Source organism: Bufo bufo, chromosome 2, assembly GCF_905171765.1.
Source record: "Bufo bufo chromosome 2, aBufBuf1.1, whole genome shotgun sequence".
NCBI lineage: Eukaryota > Metazoa > Chordata > Amphibia > Anura > Bufonidae > Bufo > Bufo bufo.
Genome location: NC_053390.1, coordinates 265,776,531 through 265,800,052, shown reverse-complemented (window position 1 = coordinate 265,800,052; position 23,522 = coordinate 265,776,531). Strand labels below are relative to the sequence as shown.

The window sequence follows — 23,522 nt, the reverse complement described above, 5'->3', positions numbered from 1 at the left end:
GATCCGGGCAGCACATCGTGCTGCCCCATAGAAATGAATTGGTCCGCAATTCCAAATCCGAGCAGCAAATGCGGAACGAAATTGCAGACGTGTGAATGGACCCTAAGGCATTCAGCAAAGCTTTTCTGATCAGCTGCACAATATTCTGTAATAAGGTAGCATTTAGATTTTGTCCCTAGTTGGAAGGTTTGTAGGGGCAGCCGAATAAGTCCATAGACAAAAACATAGGGGGACAGTTATCACTGGCGATTGTTTTTTTGTCATTTTTACATTTGTGCTCGGATCGGCTCATGCTGAGAGGATACCCTACCTAAGCCTATACTCCCCCGCCTACTAGAAGCAGCAGAGTTATGCCGGAACTGCTTATTGAAGGGTAGCCTAAAGGGGGCTACCCCAATGATGAGACCTGAAAGAAGGGAGGGCTCCTGGGTGGGTCGAAAGCGTTCGAACCGACAAGTGGGGGCAGGAGGGCCAGGTTTAAATAGTGAACGCCCCGCCTGCCCTCACACAAATGCGGCACTCTTAATTGCCTACCACTTGTGCTCGGATCGGCTCATGCTGAGAGGATACCCTACCTAAGCCTATACTCCCCCGCCTACTAGAAGCAGCAGACTTATGCCGGAACTGCTTATTGAAGGGTAGCCTAAAGGGGACAAAAAGAACCATGCGTAGGAGTGTTGAAAGCTTATAATAACAGAAATTACAACACCAAAACTTGGAAAGCCAGTGACATGTCGTTTTGCGGATCCGGGATATAACGCATGTAACATGCGGAACGCCAGCGACCCAACCGTTCAATAATATGTGCCGGCACCTTATGCATGGACGCCGCGGCTGCAGCGCCAATGCGTAAGGAATGTCCTGTGATCGAGAGGGGATCGACCCCTGACCCTGCCAACCGCACCCGAACGTACCTAAGAAAGGCCGCGGTGGTTAGCCGGGCATTGCCTAGTGCGAGTAGGGGAGAGGATGTCGGCTCGGATTCAATGCTATTGGTCGTGGGGAAGTATCTGACCTCCACCGATTCCCCCGGCCGTGACGTCTTGGATGAGGCCAAGGTGAGCACGTAGATGGACTCGCGCCGGACGAGCTGACCCCTCCGCAAGCACCCGGCCGGCGTGCTGGCGCCCATGAGCTCGCCTGGCCTGAGGAACCCATAGAAGGCCAGATACAAGGCTGTTACTACCAGCGCACTTACCTTTGGGCCGAATGGTTCGCCCTGTAGTTTGCCTATCACCAACCCGAACAAGCGGCCGGTAAAGGCTGACGCACCTGTCGTTTCGCAACAGACACCTTGCGCAAACCCTTCAACGCCGCTTTGATCGGGTGGGCAGAGAAGAGTGACGGTAGGTCCGGATGTAGCATGTACCAATGGTGCAGAATACCTGCCGGTATAGTTAACAGTGCTATAGGACAGGTTTAATTGAGAGTGGCAAAAACCCTGACGAAGCCCAATAGGTGAGTGATAGACCCCCGGCCAGTGGCCGGGTAGGTGTTCTCATATCTCTGAAACAGTCGCCAAGCTGTCTTGTAAGCCCTCAGAGTATTACTGGCCAAGGAATTGGCCATCAGTTTCTTAGCTATGGTGAGATGAGAGACTAGTCCCAGCGCAGCTAGGCCTGGTGAAGAATTTTATATATATTTTTTTTTTTTCCCCCATGCGTGAGAGACTCTAATGGCGGAGTCATCTGTGTAAACCTAAAGCGGAGAAGCCATGCGCGAGAGACTAATGGCGGAGCCATGCGTGAGAGACTAATGGCGGAGTCATATGTGTAAAACTAAAACGGAGAAGCCATGCGTGAGAGACTCAGATTGCGGAGTCATATGTGTAACTAAAACGGAGAAGCCATGCGTGAGAGCCTCTAACGGCGGAGTCATATGTGTAAACCTAAAACGGAGAAGCCATGCGTGAGAGACTCTAACGGCGGAATCATATGTGTAAAACTAACGTGGAGAAGCCATGCGTGAGAGACTCTAATGGCGGAGTCATATGTGTAAGCCTAAACGGAGAAGCCATGCGTGAGAGACTCTAATGGCGGAGTCATCTGTGTAAACCTAAAGCGGAGAAGCCATGCGCGAGAGACTAATGGCGGAGCCATGCGTGAGAGACTCTAATGGCGGAGTCATATGTGTAAAACTAAAACGGAGAAGCCATGCGTGAGAGCCTCTAATGGCGGAGTCGTATGTGTAAAACTAACGCGGAGAAGCCATGCATGAGAGCCTCTAATGGCGGCGTCATATATGTAACCTAAAACGGAAAATCCATGCGTGAGAGACTCTAATGGCGGAGTCATATGTGTAACCTAAAACGGAGAAGCCATGCGTGAGAGATTCTAACGGCGGAGTCATATGTGTAAACCTAAAACGGAGAAGCCATGCGTGAGAGACTCTAACGGCGGAATCATATGTGTAAAACTAACGCGGAGAAGCCATGCGTGAGAGACTCTAATGGCGGAGTCATATGTGTAAGCCTAAACGGAGAAGCCATGCGTGAGAGACTCTAATGGCGGAGTCATCTGTGTAAACCTAAAGCGAAGAAGCCATGCGCGAGAGACTAATGGCGGAGCCATGCGTGAGAGACTCTAATGGCGGAGTCATATGTGTAAAACTAAAACGGAGAAGCCATGCGTGAGAGCCTCTAATGGCGGAGTCGTATGTGTAAAACTAACGCGGAGAAGCCATGCGTGAGAGCCTCTAATGGCGGCGTCATATATGTAACCTAAAACGGAAAAGCCATGCGTGAGAGACTCTAATGGCGGAGTCATATGTGCAACCTAAAACGGAGAAGCCATGCGTGAGAGATTCTAATGGCGGAGTCTTATGTGTAACCTAAAACGGAAAAGCCATGCGTGAGAGACTCTAATGGCGGAGTCATATGTGTAAAACTAACACGGAGAAGCCATGCGTGAGAGACTCTAATGGCGGAGACATATGTGTAAACCTAAAACGGAGAGGCCAAGCGTGAGAGACTCAGATGGCGGAGTCATGTGTGTAAACCTAAAACGGGGAAGCCATGCATGAGAGACTCTAATGGCGGAGTCATATGTGTAACCTAAAATGGAGAAGCCATGCGTGAGAGACTCTAATGGCGGAGTCATATGTGTAACCTAAAATGGAGAAGCCATGCGTGAGAGACTCTAATGGCGGAGTCATATGTGTAACCTAAAACGGAGAAGCCATGCGTGAGAGACTCTAATGGCGGAGTCGTATGTGTAAAACTAACACGGAGAAGCCATGCGTGAGAGACTCAGATGGCGGAGTCATATGTGTAAACCTGAAACGGAGAAGCCATGCGTGAGAGATTCTAATGGCGGAGTCATATGTGTAAACTAAAACGGGAAAGCCATGCGTGAGAGACTCTGATGGCGGAGTCGTATGTGTAAAACTAACACGGAGAAGCCATGCGTGAGAGACTCTAATATATGTGTTAAGGCTGGCCGCAGGCTAGCCTGGATTTGTGGGAGGGGCCGGTACCTGTCTTAAGCAGTCTGGCTCTCCCAGGCAGCCTGGATTTGTGGGAGGGGCCGGTACCTGTCTTAAGCAGTCTGGCTCTCCCAGGCAGCACGTCGGCATTCGGACGTCTGCTACTTCCGGGTGTGACGTCATCAGCAAGTGTCCTGCACGAGTCGGATCTCAGAGAAGCCGGGTGTACCTTTCACTTCAGTCTGCAAACAGATGGGCTTACGGGCGGCCCGGCTGCGTGCGCAAAATGAAGATGGGTCCGCATCCTATCCGCAAAAAAAAATGCAACAGACACGGAAACAAAAAACGTTTGTGTGCATGTAGCCTAAGGCATTACAGACAACATGCAGTGGAATGCAACTTAGGTGGAAGGGAGACCCCTAGTGGCCATTACTTCAGGGTGCGAGCATGTGGATTTCTGCAAGCCCCATTCAGGTGAATAGAACTGATTTTCAGTCACAGAAATTTTTGCCAACTAAGGCCTCATGCACACGGCTGTTGATCGGCTGTTCCGTGCATTGGGGACCGCAATTTGCCATAACCCCCCCTTCATGGATGGAGAAATTTTTGACACGGAGTGGGGCACCAGCGATTGTTTCCTCGTCTCAAAGTGACGGCCTACATCGGGACACTAAGATGGCGGCCGCAGCAGAATGCACTGCACATGTCACTCGGTCCACCTCTCAACCACCACAGAGACCTACCGACACAGTGGAAGATGGCGATGGCACATCGGAGGTACTGAAGGGACTGGGCATCTCTTGCAAAAAAACTTGCGGTGGAGGTAGCAAAGCTATTAACCCCAGATATAAAATCAACCCTAGAGGCTACGGTCTCGGACGCATTAAACCAATTAGAAGCAGATGTGGAGCTGCACTTTAACCAAATAGCTGAACTAGAGCAAAGGATGAGCCAACTGGAGGATGAACTGGAAAGATCCCAGACTCAAGTCCAACACACTTTAAAAACGAACCGGATGCTTCTGGAAAAAGTGGATGACTTGGAGAACCGCTCTAGAAGGAGCAATTTGAGGATAATAGGACTTCTGGAAACCATCCCTCCAGATATGTGCCACAGACATTCCACAGGCACTGGGTATTTCTGACCCCTGCATGGTGGAGAGGGGGCACCATGTTGGTCCACCAAGAACCGCTAAAGGGGCAAAGCCACGTCCCATAATTGTTAAGTACCTAAACTATGCTGATACAGCAAACATTTTGAGCAAATTTAAAAAGGGAACCCCAATAACAATCAGAGGACAGAAAACTCTTTTATTTGGGAACTATTCAGCAGAGGTAATGAAAAAACTTAAAGCTTTCTCAGAAGTCTGCTCTCTGCTGGTCAAAAGGATACAGAAGTTCACTCTGCAATACCCAGCGGTTCTAAAAATATTTAGTGCTGAGGGAAAGACATTTTCCATACGCCAGGGGACGCTATGCACTCTCTGGACGCCCAAGATGGAATCCCAGAATCACCAGGAGGATCACCGCTGTCATCAAGTCGATCACAGGGAGAAGAGATACCTAGAAAATTGCAGAGGATAAGATCCCCAAGGCAACGGAGGAATGGGGAAGAACAAGAAGCACCTAGCGGAGATTGGGACTGAACATTCAGTCTTATTTGACAGTTTATTTGTTGGTTTTGGTTACTTTATAATAGTTTGGATTAGCCAGGAAGAGAGAAGCTAGTAAAACCAAGTCGTAAGGGATGTCCGGGATGGAGGGAGGTATTAGAGCTGGAGAAGGATATATGTGCGGGTGAGGAGGATGATATTATAGGTCTGTTCTACGAGGCTTTCTATTATTACAATATAAGGGCTGGAGATTAGGAGATGAAGATAGGAATTTTTTTGACAGCAGTTAAGAAAGATAGCGAAGTCTCCATAGTTAGATGCGTGAAAAAAGTGAGGTCCAGAAGAATCTAGCTTCGTAGTGGTAGATTATACTTTTTTCTTTTTGGGTTTTTGTTAATGTTTGTGGCGCTGTGGATTCCCCAAATCCTTCAGTTGCTCCCATACCGAAAGTATAGGAGACAATACATTCTAATATGTAGTGTCCCACTAGGTAGGCGTGGGCACTACACAAGGGTCAATTGGGTGACGTGTTACTCCTGCTCACAAGGGACAGAAATATTATATTTAACTATGCATTTAATGTATTTTTCTATGTGTTTTTACATGCAATGTTTCCCCTGTGTTAATGCTTAGCAGGCCTAGCTGGGTGTAATTAGACATCCTAGACACTAGAGGGAGATAGGGAGCCCCTAGTATAAATGTCCAGGCCCAGACAGGGAGGAGTTAGTTCGTAGTCAGGAGTCTGTGAAGACAGAAGTGAGAAGGCACCAGCCAGAGATATGCTGAGGGCCTCCTCCTGACATGCAGCTTGATAGCCCTGGCTGCTAGCTACGTCCAGGAGGCTAGTGAAGAACCCTAGCCTGCCTGCAGATCAAGTGAGCCTCAGTTAGCTCAGAAGATTACCCCAGTAGTAGGAATGGACCTCCTGGGAGAAATCTGCAGCTTCCCTACCAAGCAAGGATAATACAAGTTCAGATAAGTAACCTGATGGGCAGAAGTACTATAAAGTAAAGAGCAAGGGTCAATACTGGAGGAAGGATTTATATACCAAGGATTAAAGCCAGCAATTAGGCATCCAGGCCTTGGGATCCAGCCAGCTAGAATAGCTGAAGGGGATAGAGCAGCATTGCACTGCAAAGCATTAACTGTTTGCCCTCCATGTATCTTGCATGATTAATACCTGCCATTATTGAAAGAAAACCTGCTTGTGGAGTATTGTTTAAGGGACTGCATCATCATTATCAACTGTAATTTGCCTGTACAAAGTTGGATTGTACAGGCAATCCACCCCGGACTCGGCAACTGGTGCCCACCAAACCCGCCCGGGATGTAACTCCTGTGGACCCCGCTCCAATAATCTGCTGGTGGTGTCGGGAGCCTGGCCATGTTCGAGCTGACTGTCCACATCAGGGGGAACCCATGGACATGAACTATGGCTTCCGTCAATCATTGTATGCCAGGAAACTGTGTGCAGTGAGTGCTCCGGAGTCACTGAATCACCTGTGCCAGGTGGAGGTGGGAGAAACTCCAGTGGAGGCTCGGTTGGACTCAGGGAGTCTGGTGACCCTGGTAAGGGCTCCCCTGGTACGGAGTATACTGGCTGTAAAGTCGGAGTCATATGTATACATGGGGACTTAAAAGACTATCCTACTGATATGGTGGCTCTGTCCATGGTTTATGGCCGGTGGACCCACGAGGTGGCTGTCACAACCTGTCTACACTATGAACTTATAATAGGGAGAGACATCCCGGGCTTCCCGGCACCGTGGCCTGTTCCGAGAGTGACTGATACCCATGAGACAGGTGTAACCCTAGCAGAGTGGCCCAGCTCAGGGGGGAGACCAGAACCCTGGGAACCCGAGTCTGAAGGGCCAGCAGTAGGGGTGACCGCCACTTTGGTGGAAGAGGAGGAGACAACCCCGCTAAGTGTAATGGTGGGAGACCTGGAGGACTTGCCGCCAGGTCCTGAGCTGGCAGACCTCAATGTCTCCGGGGATAATTTCGGTACTGCACAACACCGAGATCCAACCCTATCCCGAGCCTGGGAAAATGTATTAATGGTAGATGGTGAACCACAACAACCAGGGACAGAGACAGTGTTCCCCCGTTTTGTCGTTCATCAGGGTATGTTGTATCGTGTAAACCAGCTGCGAGGTGAATCCATTGAACAGTTGGTGGTGCCCCAGGCTTATCGCAAACTCGTGTTAGAGTTAGCCCACCAGCATGTTCTCGGGGGTCATCTGGGAATGCAGAAAACACAGGACCGGATACTACAACGGTTTTACTGGCCCAGTGTGTTTAAGGAGGTGGACGAGTTCTGTAAGTCTTGCCAGACCTGCCAGGCAACTAGCCACCAGCACCTTTTCCGCAGTCCCTTGGTACTTCTCCCGATCATCGAGGTACCGTTTGAGTGAATCGCTATGGACCTAGTAGGCCCAGTATCGAAGTCCACTAGGGACACCAACACATCTTCGTTGTCCTTGATCACGCTACTCGGTACCCGGAGGCGGTGCCACTGCGACATACATCAGCGAAACTTATAGCTAAGGAGCTAATGGAGATGTTCTCCCGAGTGGGGCTACCTAATGAGGTTCTGACTGACCAGGGGACCCCTTTTATGTCCAAGGTAATGAGGGAACTCTGTAAGTTACTGCATATCAGACAGTTACGGACGTCCGTATACCATCCGCAAACGGACGGTCTGGTTAAAAGGTTTAATAAAACTCTAAACGCCATGTTAAAAAGGGTGGTGTGTAAATATGGGAAGGATTGGGACCTTCTTCTGCCCTATCTCATGTTCGCTGTGCGAGAGGTACCCCAGGCTTCTACTGGGTTCTCGCCCTTCGAACTGCTTTATGGCAGGCATCCTCGTGATCTGTTGGACGTAGCCAAAGAGGCGTGGGAACAGCAACCCACTCCGCATAAAAGTGTCCTAGAATATGTTGTCAAGATGCAACAGTGGATAGAGACCGTTTTGCCTCTTGTCAGGGAGCATATGGAGGCCGCTCAGCGAGCCCAGAGTCGGATCTATAATCGGCAGGCTCGGGTCCGGATCTTTAACCCGGGTGATCGGGTTTTGGTTCTGGTACCGACCATGGACAGTAAGTTCCTGCCTAGATGGCAGGAACCCTACAAGGTACGGGAAAAAATTGGAGAGGTAAATTACAAGGTACATCAGCCAGGGAGGCGAAAGCCAGAGCAAATGTACCATGTTAATTTACTAAAACCTTGGAAAGATAGGGACACCTCTACAGAAGACAGCCCGCGGCCGGGCTTGCTAGGGGAAGAGGTTCCGGTTCCGGCTCCTCTGTCTGATGCAAGGGAAGCGGTTGCCACAATAAAAATTGCTGACAGCCTCTCCTCTAAACAGGCTCAGGAGACCAGTGAGTTCGTTAGTCGGAACACGGATGTGTTCTCGGACCTCCCTAGACGTACTTCTGCAATCCAACATGACATTGTCACTGAGCCTCAGGCAAAAGTCCGGTTAAAGCCATACCAGGTACCCGAGGCTCGACGAAAAGCCATCTCGGAGGAAGTGCAGCTAATGCTGCAGCTAGACGTCATTGAGGAGTCTAAAAGTGAGTGGGCCAGTCCTATAGTCTTAATTCCCAAGCCAGACAGGACGTTACGATTTTGTAACGATTTTCGGAAGTTGAACGAAATATCTAAATTCGATGCATATCCCATGCCTCGGGTAGATGAACTTATTGAGAGGTTAGGCCAAGCCAGGTATTTTTCTGTTTTGGACCTCACCAAAGGGTACTGGCAGGTACCCTTGACGGAGGCTGCCAAAGAGAAAACTGCCTTCATTACACCAGAGGGGCTGTAACAATATAATGTATTACCCTTTGGCCTGCATGGCGCCCCCGCCACTTTTCAACGTCTAATGGATATTGTACTTCGTCCACATCGGCGGTACGCCTCGGCCTACCTGGACCATATTATCATTCACAGTACCGACTGGGAAAGTCACCTGCCCAAAGTACAGGCCGTAGTGGACTCCCTTTGAAAGGCGGGACTAACCGCTAGCCCAAAGAAATGTGCGATAGGGTTAGAGGAGACTAAATACCTTGGGTATGTCATTGGGCGCGGAGTCATCATCCCCAAGTAAAACAAAATAGAGGCGATACGGAATTGGCCCCGACCTGTCACCGCTAGACAAGTAAAGTCGTTCCTGGGAATGGTGGGCTATTATATTAGGGTTGTTCCCCATTTTGCCACTTTAGTGGCTCCGTTGACAGGGCTCTTGAAGGGTCGGAAGTCCGTGATAGTCAGCTTTGAGGTCGGCCCTGTGTGGGTCCCCGGTTTTGGTGACGACCGACTTCAAGAGGGAGTTTGTGGTACAGATTGATGCCTCTGAAGTAGGCCTCGGAGCTGTACTCTCTCAGGAAACCAATGGGGAGGAACATCCCGTTGTTTTCCTGAGCCGCAAACTTACCCCAGCCGAGACCCGGTACAGTATAGTGGAGAGAGAGTGCCTGGCCATCAAGTGGTCACTCGAGTCTCTCCGCTATTATCTGTTGGGGAAGAATTTACGTCTGGTGACCGACCACTCCCCTCTCAAGTGGATGAGCCAGGCTAAAGAGAGTAATGCTCGGGTCACCAGGTGGTTCTTGTCTCTACAGAACTTTAAATTCTCCGTGGAACATAGGGCAGGCAGGTTACAGGGAAATGCAGATGCCCTGTCCTGGGTACACTGTCTGGCAAGTGTTCACCCCCTCAGGGTTGAACAAAGGGGGGAGGTATGTAGGAGGGCGCAAGGGTCCATCATTGACGGAAGGTATGTGTCGCCGAGATTCCTAGTCTCGGTGAGATAAGAACTGGTAATTTCGTGTGTCAGCAGCAGCTAGTGCTGGCTGACATTGTTGTTTTACTTAGTATGGCTGTAAAGCCGATCCGGGCCGGTTCTTATTGGGAGCAGCCAAAGAGCAGGGTGGGTGGCTGTTCCCCACGTTTCCAGGCCGGGTTTTGGGCTGGGCTATAAAATCCCACCCAACAGTCTCAGCTATGTGGATTTGATCCTCCATCTGACAGTGGAGCTCGGTCAGGCTCTGCTTTGGGACCTAAACGTTTGGTACCGTGCTGGAGAGCCAAACGCTGGGAATCGGGCACCCTAAAGCCTGCTGGGGATGGCTGTGGACTGCCGTGGATAAATCAGCCTGCCAGGTGACATCTTTGTTCTGTGGACTTTGTGCTGTGTGAATTAACACCAGGACTCTGCAAAGTGTTTGTTTAACTTTTTTCCTTTGGTGTGAATAAACACTGAACTTTTGCTTTACTACCGTGTTCTTGCCTCTGTACTGCGTCTGCTTCCCCTGCCTACCAGAGCAAATCCCTACAGGTCTTATAGATGTGTGGCGCCATTTTAATCCTATGGAGAGAGAGTTTACACATTTCTCCCATTCCCAACAGGCCTGGTCTAGGATTGACTATTTTTTAAGTTCTAATCCTTTGTCACTAAAAATACAGGAGGTTGGGATTAACGATATGGTGATCTCTGGTCATGCCCCGGTTTTAGTACAGTTGATGGAGATGAGACCTAGAGGTCCTTTCAGGATATTTGTCAATGGATGAGGAATTTATTAGGAAACTCCTGGGTTAGTGGTGGGAGTATGCCCAAAACAATGAACAACATACAGTCCTGATCAAAAGTTTAAGACCACTTGAAAAGTGGCAAAAAATCATATTTTACATTGTTGGATCTTAACAAGGTTCCATGTTGAAGCTCTACTTGGAACCTTGTTAAGATCCAACAATGTAAAATATGATTTTTTGCCACTTTTCAAGTGGTCTTAAACTTTTGATCAGGACTGTGAGAAATGGGAGTGAGACAAAACATTTTTTGAGCATTCAATTAATTGAAAATAACGATTAAACTGAAACAGGCTGTTTTTCAGCTGATCCAAATTTTAGGACCACATCTGTGCAAAGATGTGGATTCATTGTCATTTTCTGTCAGGTAGTCACACGTTGTGATGGCAAAGGCAAAAAAACTCTCCCTTTTTGAATGTGGTCAGGTTGTTGAACTGCATAAGCAGGGTCTCTCACAGCGCGCCATCGCTGCTGAGGTGGGACGCAGTAAGACAGTCATTTGGAATTAATGATCCTGAGGGTTATGGAACAAAAAAGTCAAGTGGAAGACCCAAAAAAATTTAAACAGCACTGAGCCGGAGGATCCAATTGGCTGTCCCTCAAGACACTGGACGATCCTCGACCCAAATTAAGGCCCTTATTGGTGCTGACTGCAGCCCCATAACCATCAGACGCCATCTGAGACTGAAGGGCTTCAAAAACAAAAAACGTCTTCAAAAGACCTCGTCTCCTTGAACGCCACAGAAATGCTCGTTTGGACTTTGCAAGAGAGCACCAAACATGGGACATTCAAAGGTGGAAGAAAGTTTTATTCTCTGATGAGAAAAATGTAACCTTGATGGTCCTGATGGTTTCCAACGTTACTGGCATGACAAGCAGATCCCACCTGAGATGTTTTCTACGCGCCACAGTGGAGGGGGCGCCATAATGTTCTGGGGTGCTTTTTCCTTCAGTGGAACAATGGAGCTTCAGGAAGTGCAGGGGCGTCAAACTGCCGCTGGCTATGTCCAGATGTTGCAGAGAGCATTCCTCATGACTGAGGGCCCTCGTCTGTGTGGTAACGACTGGGTTTTTCAACAGGACAACGCTATAGTACACAATGCCCGCAGGACAAGGGACTTCTTCCAGGAGAATAACATCACTCTTTTGGCCCATCCTGCGTGTTCCCCTGATCTAAATCTAATTGAGAACCTTTGGGGATGGATGGCAAGGGAAGTTTACAAAAATGGACAACAGTTCCAGACAGTAGATGGCCTTCGTGCGGCCGTCTTCACCACTTGGAGAAATGTTCCCACTCACCTCATGGAAACGCTTGCATCAAGCATGCCGAAATTTATTTTTGAAGTGATAAACAATAACGGCGGAGCTACTCATTACTGAGTTCATGTTTGGAAGTTAGATTTCTGTTTTGGGGGGTTTAGTTTTTTTTTGGAGGTGTGGTCCTAAACTTTTGATCAGCTGAAAAACAGCCTGGTTCAGTTTATTCGTTGTTTTCATTAAATTGAATGCTCAAAAAATGTTTTGTCTCACTCCCATTTCTTCTTGTTGCATGTTGAAGCTCTACTTGGAAGCTTGTTAAGATCCAGCCATGCTAAATATGATTTTTTGCCATTTTTCAAGTGGTCTTAAACTTTTGATCAGGACTGTATGACAAACCCAGCTCTTTTTTGGGACACTGCAAAGGCTGTGTTGCGTGGTTACATCATATCATACACAACGGCCCTTAAAAGAGAGGCGAGAATTAAAGAGGACCTTTCATGGGTCCAGACATTATAAACTTAGTATCAGGATACGTAGGGCATAGTGCAGAGATCTAACTGCACTTTCTATTTTTTTTATCTGGGCGCAGCTCCGTTCGCTCGATGTGGCCCCCGTTGTATTCTCCTGCCCGGTATGCTAGTTTTAGTCTTTCTCCGTGGGCGTCTCCTTCTCCCTGGTTGTAGCGCTGTCCAATCGCAGTGGAGAGCATCATAGCCAGGGAAAAGGTGAGTTGTTTTTTTTCTCCCTGGCTGTGACGCTCTCTGCTGCGATTGGACAGCTCACAGCCAGGGAGAAGGAGACGCTGATGCGAAAATCAGCATACCAGGCGAGAGAATACGAGGGTTACAGCGTGCGAACGGAGCGGCGCCCAGAAAAAATAGTAAGTGCAGTCAGATCCCTGCACTATGGCCTACATATCCTGATAGTTTATAATGTTTGGACCCATGAAAGGTTCTCTTTAAGTTCCAACGTTTCAACTGAAGCCTTGAAACGATTGCACACGTCTTATTTGCACTGTCCCAAAGAAGAGAATAAAATAAGTTGAGTAACAGCGAAACACAATTTTGATCAGTACTCAGAGAAATTGGAAAAGATTTACTCAGATGGCAGATCGACAGAGTTTTTTAAGTATGGCAATAAAACAGGCAAATTATTAGCCAAGTTAGTGAAGGGACAAAGACCCCAGCAGTTAATGCCCAAACTTAAATCGGCTGAAGGTATTATCCTGGAAGATCCTAGACAAACTCTGCTGGTCTTTAGGCAATATTTTAAAAGATCTCTACACCCAAGGGCGATACGATGCAAGATGGGGTATGATTTTTGGGCTCAGCTAGACCTTCCAAGTGTGGTAGAGGAAGCTTTTGTTAATTTAAATGCCCCAATTACTGATAAAGAGGTGAGCTCGGTCATTAAATCCTTAAATAATGGAAAGGCCCCAGGACCAGATGGATATCCAGCAGAATTCTACAAAGGGTTAGGTAAGGACATCATACCCCCCTTAGGGCTCATTAAGATGGCTGTGTGCTGTCCGCAAAAATGCGGATCAATTTTTTCGTGGACAGTTCAGCATGTACGCAAAAAAAACGGATAGCATTCAGTATTTTTTGCGGACCCACAGACTTCAATGGGGCCATGTCCTGATTTTCACTGACAAGTATAGGACATGTTTCATTTGTTTTGCTGAGCTGTGGAATGGAAAAGGGCCCCATAGAAGTGAATGGGTCAGCATCTAATCCGCAAAAAAAACAGATCTTCATTTTTGCGGACAGCATATGCCCATCTGAATGAGCCCTTAGTGTCACTTTTTTATTCCATACTACAGGGTAAAGCTATCATGCAGTCAGAAAATGAGCCCAATAAAGACCCCACACACCTGAGCTCTTACAGACCAATTTCTTTGATTAATCAAGATCTAAAGATGTTACCACAATTGGTAGGACAATATCAGGTAGGGTTCATAAAAGGAAAATCAGCAGTCACCAATATACGAATGGTCCTAAGCAGTGCAGTATTGGGTGGCCAGGAGGCGGCTTAGGGCACACCCTGGGAGGGGGCGGATAAATTAATCTTTTTTTTTTTTTTTTTTTAATCACTTACTTGTGACATGGGGATGGGGCCAGGGCCGGCCATGGGGGACGACTGAAATGTGACACAATAGGGGGTAATGATGTGATCATGATGTGACAAGAAGGGGGTGATGTGACATGGTTTGGAGGGGGAGAAATGTGACATGGAGGGCTGATGTGACATAGGTGATTTGACATGGAGGGGGGAAAATGTGACAGAGGCCTTAAGCAGGAGAAATGTGACATTGAGGGGGTGAAATGGGACATGGGGGGAGAAATGTGACATGGGGGTGATGTGACAGAGGGATTATATAAAAAGGAGGGGGAGAAATGTGACATGGAGGGGGGGGAATGTGACATGGGGGCATGATGGCTGACATGGGGGCATGATGGTTGACATCGGGGTCGGATCTGAGGTCTGATTAACATTGGGGGTCTGATTGCTGTTCTGACCTGAGGTGTAATGGAAAATATATTTTTCTTATTATCCTCCTTTAAAACCTAGGTGCGTCTTAGAGGGCGAAAAATACGGTCCTCAAACCAGCGATTGTCTGAAGCAGAGAGAAGATACCAGAACCACACAGAGAATAAGCCAGCTTCTGCAGACTGGACCAGGGCCAGGTGAGCTGCGATTGGGGGGGGGGGGGGGGGGGGGGGGGCGCGCCAAAATGTAGCTTCGCTTGTGTTGGCAAAAATCCTTGCACCGGCCCTGTTAGGAGGGGTCATGTAAGAGGCGGGGGCCCGGCTTTATTGGCCTTGGATGCAGAGAAGGCCTTCGATAACTTAATTGGTAGGGAGTGGCTGGGGACGGTTCTGGACCGGATGGGTATTCAGGGATGCTTCCGGACTTTCCTCCAAGGATATATGCAAACCCACAAGCCAGGATCCTCTCCGATCCATCTCCTGTTTGATATAGCACTTAAGCCGTTAGCAATATATTTGTTGAGATCGAGTATATATCAGGGTATAAAGGTAGGTTCCCGGAAAATAAAGTTGACATGCTTTGCAGATGATAATCTGCTGTTCCTAGATACCCCAGCAGATCACTTAAATAAGATCTTAAGTGAATTGGAAAATATAGGGTCATTCACGGGATATAAAATAAATGTAACTAAATGTCAGCTGCTGCCTTTAATGGACAAGAATAGGACATGCTATATTTTTTTTGCGGGGCCACGGAATGGAGCAACGGATGCGGACAGCACACGGAGTGCTGTCCGCATCTTTTGCGGCCCCATTGAAGTGAATGGGTCCGCACCAGAGACGGAAAAACTGCGGCTCGGATGCGGACCCGAACATTGGTCGTGTGCATGAGGCCAAAGATTGACGGCCTTTCTTGTATGAGTATGCCTAGAGAGATAGCTGTCAATCACGGATTAGGACCACCTACTGGACTCCTAATCCCAGAATGAATAGATTGTAAATTGTACTGAATCTCTCCCCACAAAATTGTATATCAAACTGCTCAGTGCCTCCTGTTCCATAACAAGCTGCTGGCAGACCTGACTGCTTCTCCAGTGTGACAGGTTCCCTTTAAGGCTTACTTTACATTTACGGCCTCTATTTAATGCATAGGCTGGGATATATCGTTGAATGGATGCCTTTGACAGACCATAAAGTGACATCAATCACCCATAATTACATATAACAGCCAGTCAAAGGCCTAAAGGAAATTCTTGTGGCATCTGTCTGGCTAATGTAACACTATGGACACGTTTGTGTATGTCAGAAGTTTTCAGGATTCAAGACTAGGGATGAGTGAACCTGAACTGCAAAGTTCGGATACCCAGACCCGGACTTTTTCACTGAAGTCCAGGTGATTTATGAATTACTTTATTATTTTCTGTTATACTTCTATTATGACAGAATGCAAAATGGAATGCCTCTAAAGGTGTCCCTTTTGCATTCCGTCTTAAGTAATGTTATTTTCCGACATGTTATAACGGAAAATAATAAAGTGAAGTTTGGGTCCCCATTGACTGCAATGGAGTTCGAGTTCAGGTCCTGAACCCAAACTTTGACCTGAAGTTTGGCCAAACCCGGTTAACCTGAACTTCCACAGGTTCGCTCATCCCTATTTGAGATTCTAGTGGATCCTCAGTGAAATAAAAACTTGAGAATAGTCTTTGGGCTCATTTACACGAGCGTGTGTGTCCCAGGCCCGTATCGCGGACCACAAACTCTGACTTGAGTGGGTCTGCAATCCGATACGAAGTGGAGGCATGGAACGGAAGCCCACAGAAGCACTATAAAGCACTTCCGTGGTATTTCGGTCCGTGCCTCCATACCGCATAAAAATAGATGATTTGCACCGCAAAAAAATGTTCTATCGCAGATCACGGACACATTCAAGCCAATGGGTCAGCATCTGCAAACTGCATGCAGATTGATGTTGCCCGTGCATTGCGGACTGCTATTTGCAGTCCACAGCACGGGGGGGGAAAAACACAGTCATGTGCATGAGCCCTTTACAAGATTATTAACCAAAATGTGTAAGGAAGGGATTAATTAAAGCGGTGTTCCAGGACGACTCCCGAAAGCCCTGCCGATCAGCTGTATAAACAGGCCATGGTGTTCGGTGAGCACTTGGGCCTCTTCCTAGGTCATGTGACATGTTCATCGGTCACATGGCCTAGGCACAACTCAGTCCCATTCAAGTGAATGAAGCTTAGCACAATACCAAGCACGACCGCTATCAAATGGATGGCGCTCCCAGGAGTTGGACCCCAGCAGATCTCATATTTATGAGCTATCCTGAGGATAGGGTAGGAATAATCCCAGAATACTTCTTGGTGAAACAGACTATGTTATCACATTATACAGAAAATTCTGGAGCCAGCGCTCAGCTATTTTTGACGGCCCCATAGAAAATGAATGGAGGGGGGCTGCGCATGCGCAGTGCGGCACCTTCCTTCACCTCCGGGGCTCCGTTCTCAATAAGTTTAAGAGAAAATTATCAAACAACATGAGACATTTGATAAATGAGGCATAATGTACTCCAAAGCAGTGTTTTATTAACACATCCCACACAAATAATGCAATTTTACTCCAACATGACTGATCAAGACCTCTGCGTGGGTCGAAACAGAATTCTATGTGGGAAGTGTTAATAATACACTTTTATGCCTGTATCAGGAGCCTATCAGCTCCTTAACTATAGGCCTGCAGCGCTGTGAGTACGGGCAGGAGCGCACATTGCTAACTCTTGGCATAGCACATGGGTACTCTGTACCCATGTACTATGCCAGGATTAGCTGAGCGCAACAGGCTCCTGCTTCTGCCTGCTCCGCTAAGCTAAGAGAACTGCATGTCATGGCCCATTCATAAAAATGTACTCCATACACCGCTGAGCTCTCAGGGGTGTACAGAGAACAGTTTTATGCCTCATTCACACATCAGTGTTTGGTCAGTGATTTCGATCAGTGGTTTTGAGCCCAAACCAGGTGTGGCTATAAACACAGAACAGGAGCAGATCTTTACCTTATGTCTGTGGAGGCTCCAATCCTGGTTTTGGCTCAGTTACCGATGAAAATCACTGACGTGTGAACAAGGCTTTAAGCGCACAGTGAATGGTCCGCTTAAGGTATCAAAAATAGAAAATTCATTAATAAAGTATATTCAAGATAGTTTTATTAGGGACAACATATTAAAACTTCATATAAAAAGGTTGTTACTCTTTAAGAAGCTGATAGAGATGGAAAATAACTCATACACCCCTTATAGGGAGAGGCACTACAAATAACATTAAGAAGTCTCTGACTGCCAACCATTTAGTGACGGCTAGTCATATTAACCCCTTCTACTCCAGGTCATTTTTCACCTTCCTTCCCAGGCCTATTTTTGTAAATCTCACATGAGTCACTTTATGTGGTAATAACTTTGGAATAGTTTTACTTAACAGGTTCTGAGATTGTTTACTGGTGACATATTGTACTTCATGTTAGCGGTAAATGTGGGTCAATTCTTTTTCCTTTATTTAAAAAATTCAAACTTTACAGAATATTTTAAAACATTCACAATTTTCTAAATTTGAATGTTTTTACTTTTAAGACAGATAGTAATATCTCATAAAATGGTCATCAGTCAACATTCCCTATGTCTACTTTATGATGGCATCATTTTGTAAAGGTCATTATATTTTTTTAGGACGTTAGAAAGCTTCGATTTTTTTGAAGCAATTTTTCTAATTTTCAATAAAATTTCCAAAACCATTTTTTTTTCAGCACCAATTCAGTTATAAAGTGATTTTGAGGAGCTTATATAATAAAAACCACTCATTTTAGAAACAGCAACCAAATTATTCAAAACTGATGTTACAAGCTTTGTTAAGGCTAGTTTCACACTTGCGGCAGGACGGATCCGACATGCTGTTTAGCATGTCGGATCCGTCCTGTGGCTGTTCGCCGTGCCCCCGCTCCATCCCCATTGACTATAATGGGGATGGGGGCGGAGTTCCGGCGCAGCACGGCGGTGCACGGAGAAAGCCGCCGGACTAAAAAACCTGACATGCAGTAATTTTAGTCCGGCGGCCTTAAGCCGTGCACCGCCGGAGCTCCGCCCCCATCCCCATTATAGTCAATGGGGACGGAGCGGCGGCCCGGGGGCACGGCGAAACAGCCGCAGGACGGATCCGACATGGTGAACAGCCTGTCGGATCCGTCCTGCCGCAAGTGTGAAAATACCCTAACCCAGATGTTAGGTGCTCATGGACACAAATGTATTTTTGGTCCGCATCCTAGCCACAGGAGTTGCGGGTCGGATGCGGACCCATTCACTCCAATAGGGCCGCAAAAGATGTCCATTCCGCGGCCCTGCAGAAAAATAGACCATCCTATTCTTGTCCGTTTTACAAAATGTGGAATACACATGGCCGGTATCTGTGTATTGCTGATCCACAGCAATGGCTGTGTGCATAGCCCTTAAAAAAAATCTGCAAAAAAACTCAATCTTTCTTTATGTTAAACCCTACAACACAGCAAGGGTTAACAGTTAAATAGAACTGCTCTATGGGGACATGGCAGTGGTCAAAAGGGAAGGCGCAACATATGGTTTTTGGAGGGAAGATTTTGTTGAAATGGTTTTTGGGTGCCATGTTGTATTTGAAGAGACCCTGAGGTATCCCTACAGTGAAAACCCCCCCAAAAGTGACCTCATTTTGGAAACCACACCCCTCAAAGAATTTAGTAAGTGTACTAAGCACTTTGACGGAATTTAGAAACACTTGGCTGTGAAAATGAAAAATTTAACTTCTTCCAATAAAATGTTGCATTAGCGACAAATTTTTCATTTCCACAAGGGGTAAAGGGAGAAAAAGCACCCAATAACTTGTTACCCATTTTCTCCTGAATACAGAAACACCAAATATATGGTCATAAACTGCTGTAGGGGCACACCGCAGGACTCATATGGCTTTGACAGTGCATATTTTGATGGATTGGATTACGGGCACCGTGTATTGAACAGTCTCTGGGGTACCAGCACAGCTATTTTCTAACAGCCCAAAAACAACAAAAAACTGAACAGACACGAACAAAAAAATACATTTGTGTGCATGAGCCCTTAGTGACTTAATTTTAGCCTTAATAGGGTTATCCAAGACCTATAAATGCCCCCCCCCCCCCCCAAATGCCCGGCCCCCTCACACAGATTGTATTTACCTCGCTCCTCAGCACACACGCCGCATGAATGAAAACATCCGGCGTGGAGGGGGCTGCCAATAGCAGGCCACAACGGGAATGAGTCTCCCTAGAATCGAGTCGCAGCGGCCCGCTATTGGCTGCCCACCCCCCATCCCAGCCACAGATGTTTTCATCTGTCTGCACGACATGGAGATGCAGAGGCCGTACCGGCATCAGAAGTTATACTGGTGCTAGGAAACCAGGTAAGTACAATCTGTTTGAGGGGCCCTATAGGTTTTAGATAACACCTTTAAGGACGAGTAAAATTTCCCCCTTTCGTGTTCCAGCAGTCATAACTTTGAAATTTTTTCTTCTAAGCTTTTTATTTTGCAGGATTAGTTATAGGTTTTTTTTAGGAACCATTTTGGGGTATATACAATGTTAATTTATTTTTGATATTTATAATTACATTTTGATATTATTTTGTGGAATTTATTTAGTGTTCACTGTGTGGTATAAGTAACATAACTTTATTAGGTGGGTCACTACACTGATGATTATTAGGGATGAGCGAACTTATGGTCCATGGTAGCGGAATCCTTAACGTAATTTTTAGATAACCCGAACTTGAAACACAAGTTCACTCAACACTAATGATTATAGAAATTTGACACTTTTTTTTATTATATTTCTTTCCTCCTGCAGGCTGTCAACTGTCCAACTGCAGACTGAATGGGAGGGGGGCAGCTGCTTTAGCTGCTCATAACTCAGGATACATAGCAGCTAGTGATATGGGAAGATATTGCAGTTAGAAATCAGGATGTAGTGAATGCAGCTGAAAGTGAAAGTAAAAGCAGGTTTTAGTGATGTCCAACGATGATCTCTCATGCTTATGTTGTGCTAATGCTGTCATTTTGGTCTTGAATAAAAGCCTGGAATGGCAGCCAAACCCATGTCTCTAGCTTCTACCAATCAAGTGATATGAGCAGCTAAAGCAGACCACCCCCTCCCGAGCTGGGCTCGGACAGAACAGTTGAGTGCTTCAGCCCAAGCTGAGCTCAAGGAAAACGGTTAGGTGGTTAAAGAGGCCCTGAAAAAAAAAACTAAGTGGCCCCATGTTGTATGCAGGTACTGCCATTTGTGCACTTTACGACCTGCCTGTATTTCCCTGGGGACTTCCTGCAAAAGACTTGCATGTGCCTTGTACAACTTCCTTATAACTCATACTGGGAAAAGGAGTAAAGAACAAGCCTAAGTTCCCATATATGTGTCCAACCACTTTTACCCATGGTTTTCGATGTCATCATTGCAGACATCTGCTGCATCGGTTGTAAAGTCAGATGTCTCCCAGCACCAAACAGAAACTCAAAGTATGCAAATTTTTTCTGTGTGGACCTTTCAGGCTACAGATACCGGACTGGTCCACAAAATTGTCATCAGTAGTTCGGCTGAGGCATGAAAATTATTATATATGTGAACCCAGCCAGAGTTGTCAGGAGCAGAGCTCTGATGGATTTATGCCAGATCCTGCAGCACCACCAGCAACGTGAAGGACTTACACACACTCTGCAGAAGCACAACTTTTTAAAAGATTACTCAGAAAGTTGATTAATTTTACATTTAGGATGCAAATGAACAACAGGGAAAAAAAGAATCAGTGCAATGGTGTCCATAGCCTTTAATAGAGCTGTCCAGGATTTTGATGGCCTATTCTCAGGATAGCCTTATGAGATCAGTGTCAGACCTCCGCCAATCTGCTGTTACCTTGTAGCTCTGGCACCAAAAGTCAGCGACAAAATTATATACAGTTCTATCCAATGTGCAGTGGCCGGTGCTGGTACTAGCAACGGTGCTCCCATTGAGGATAGGGTAAATATCAAAATGATAGACTACCCCTTTAAGTAATTGATACAAATAGATTTAAAATAAAGAGTCCTCATTAAAATGTAGAACAGCTTTCATATTTGGTGATCAAATTTATTGGTTACTTACACTTAATTAACATACTGTTCACACCAGACTGCAATTCTTGACATTTTACATTCATTAAAAGTTCCCCTGAATATTAAAATCTGAACCAAGACTGCAACATTTCCTCATGTTTGACTCTGTAATTCCCACCAGAGGGAAACAATATCTGGATCATGATAATAAGAGCCATCAAGATGTATAGCTTTATGTCTAGAATAATCAGGTCGACCGAGGGGCATTTACTACAGGGCCGTAATGTAAAGGCAAGTGTGAACACACACTACGAGAGTTTAAGGTTGCAGTTCTAGCTAAACCTTTTGTAAAAAAATCTTTCCCATCGCTCCTAAAATATTTCTTTTAGATTTCATTTTAATACCCCAAATGCTAAGCATTCAACATGCTCCATTATAAAAATCTACTGCAGACATATCTACAACCGAACTGTATAACATTATCTTAACCTCTCTCACTCGCACAGTTTAACTTCTAGTGAAGGGTTTTATATATTAAATATTTGTTTTACACATAGAGCTGGAAAGCACAAATAACGTAGAAATGACACAGTATGCATAGATCCAAAACGGCAACATCTGAAATAAGCAACGTCTTTCAACGGTGTGTGTGAGCCTCGTTCCAAGAAAAAGGGGGAATCTAAGGATAGAAGTAGTGAAAGAAGGAACACACACACACACACCGGTGAAAGTGTCTGATGTCTACCAGACACCATCCAGAAAACTACTGGGGAAACGATACACCAGAACCACCAGGTCCTAGCGGATACTCTCACCTGATACATTGTTTCACCAGTACTTTTCTTATATTCTGCTCCATTTAGACAAAAGGGTGGGGGGGACAAGATCCCAGCAAGACAGACACATCTCCCTAAAATAAGCAATACGTCCAAAGTTGGGACGGAGATCAGCAAACCCAATAAAATCCCATCTTGTTCTACAAATTTTGACAAAAAAATGTTACCAATGAAACCAAAGCTATTCCCTGCAATAGCAAATGAAATCTGATAAAAAAAAAAAGAATATATGACCTACAGGGCATTTTGGCTTTAAAGAGGACCTGTTCCCTCTACCGACAGGTCTGTTTTAAATAATGGTCTTCAACATGGAGAATCTTTTCTTGTGCCTCTATGTTCCTCTATTATTCCTGCTCTAAGTCTGACAGTATCCAATCAGTTCCGGCAATATAGACTATATGGGACAAACCCCTAACTGGTAACACCCAGTTGTACCTTTATTCATAGGCAGGAAGGGCACAACATAGCGCAATAAGAATAGATGCTCCTCAATTGCTATGACATGGGGAATTCAAGCAGTTACTAAAATAGATATGTCAAGGGAGGTGATAGGTCCTCTTAAAATCAAAATTTACCCCAACAGTACATAGCTTATACCAGTGCTTCGGAACTATTTGATGACGTTGGCCTCCGCTCCAGTGAGTGTCAGGTAAAAGTTCATTCTAAGCCCAATTATACGCGACGTAATAACAATTCCATCAAATTATTACTATTTGATAAATTCTGTAACAGACCAAAATAGCAGTTTATTTGCCTGACATTGAACTAAAATAATTAAAAGTGGAACAGGTTTTGCAAAAACGATGGCCTGGCTGTCAGGAGTCCGTGCCTTACAATGCTAGTGACATTCATCGGGTTTGTAAACTAGTCATATGCAGTGCACCTTTACGGGTTGTTTTTTTTGCTCATGTCAGGTACAGTACACTTAAGTAGTTGATGCTCAGAGCGTGTTTATATAGCTATAACCCTACAGGTATATAAACACAGATGTAAATGACAATTCTGCATGCGGTTTGGTCAGGTCCGTCTTCATTCGTCATTGGCAGCACTTGTTCCTCTCACTTGACCTTGGTTGCGTAGCTGCATCAGAAAATAATAAAATTAAAAAAAATATTAAAACCATGTGATATGGTGGGGATTAAGACATAATCTTCAAGTAGCATGAGCCCAAA

General features: G+C 46.0%; 1 protein-coding gene across 3 annotated transcripts in view; it reads right to left on the bottom strand.

The window, feature by feature from the left end:
* Positions 1-21,527: 21,527 nt before the first annotated feature.
* PITPNB (phosphatidylinositol transfer protein beta) overlaps positions 21,528-23,522 on the bottom strand; it is a 57,594-nt gene continuing 55,599 nt past the window's right edge. For all 3 annotated transcript variants that reach the window (XM_040416541.1, XM_040416542.1, XM_040416540.1), the window contains one exon: positions 21,528-23,430. Coding sequence is in view for 1 of the 3 variants with exons in the window: in XM_040416540.1 (XP_040272474.1) it covers positions 23,380-23,430 (51 nt within the window). In the remaining 2 variants the exon portion in view is untranslated. The remainder of the gene's footprint in view (positions 23,431-23,522) is intronic.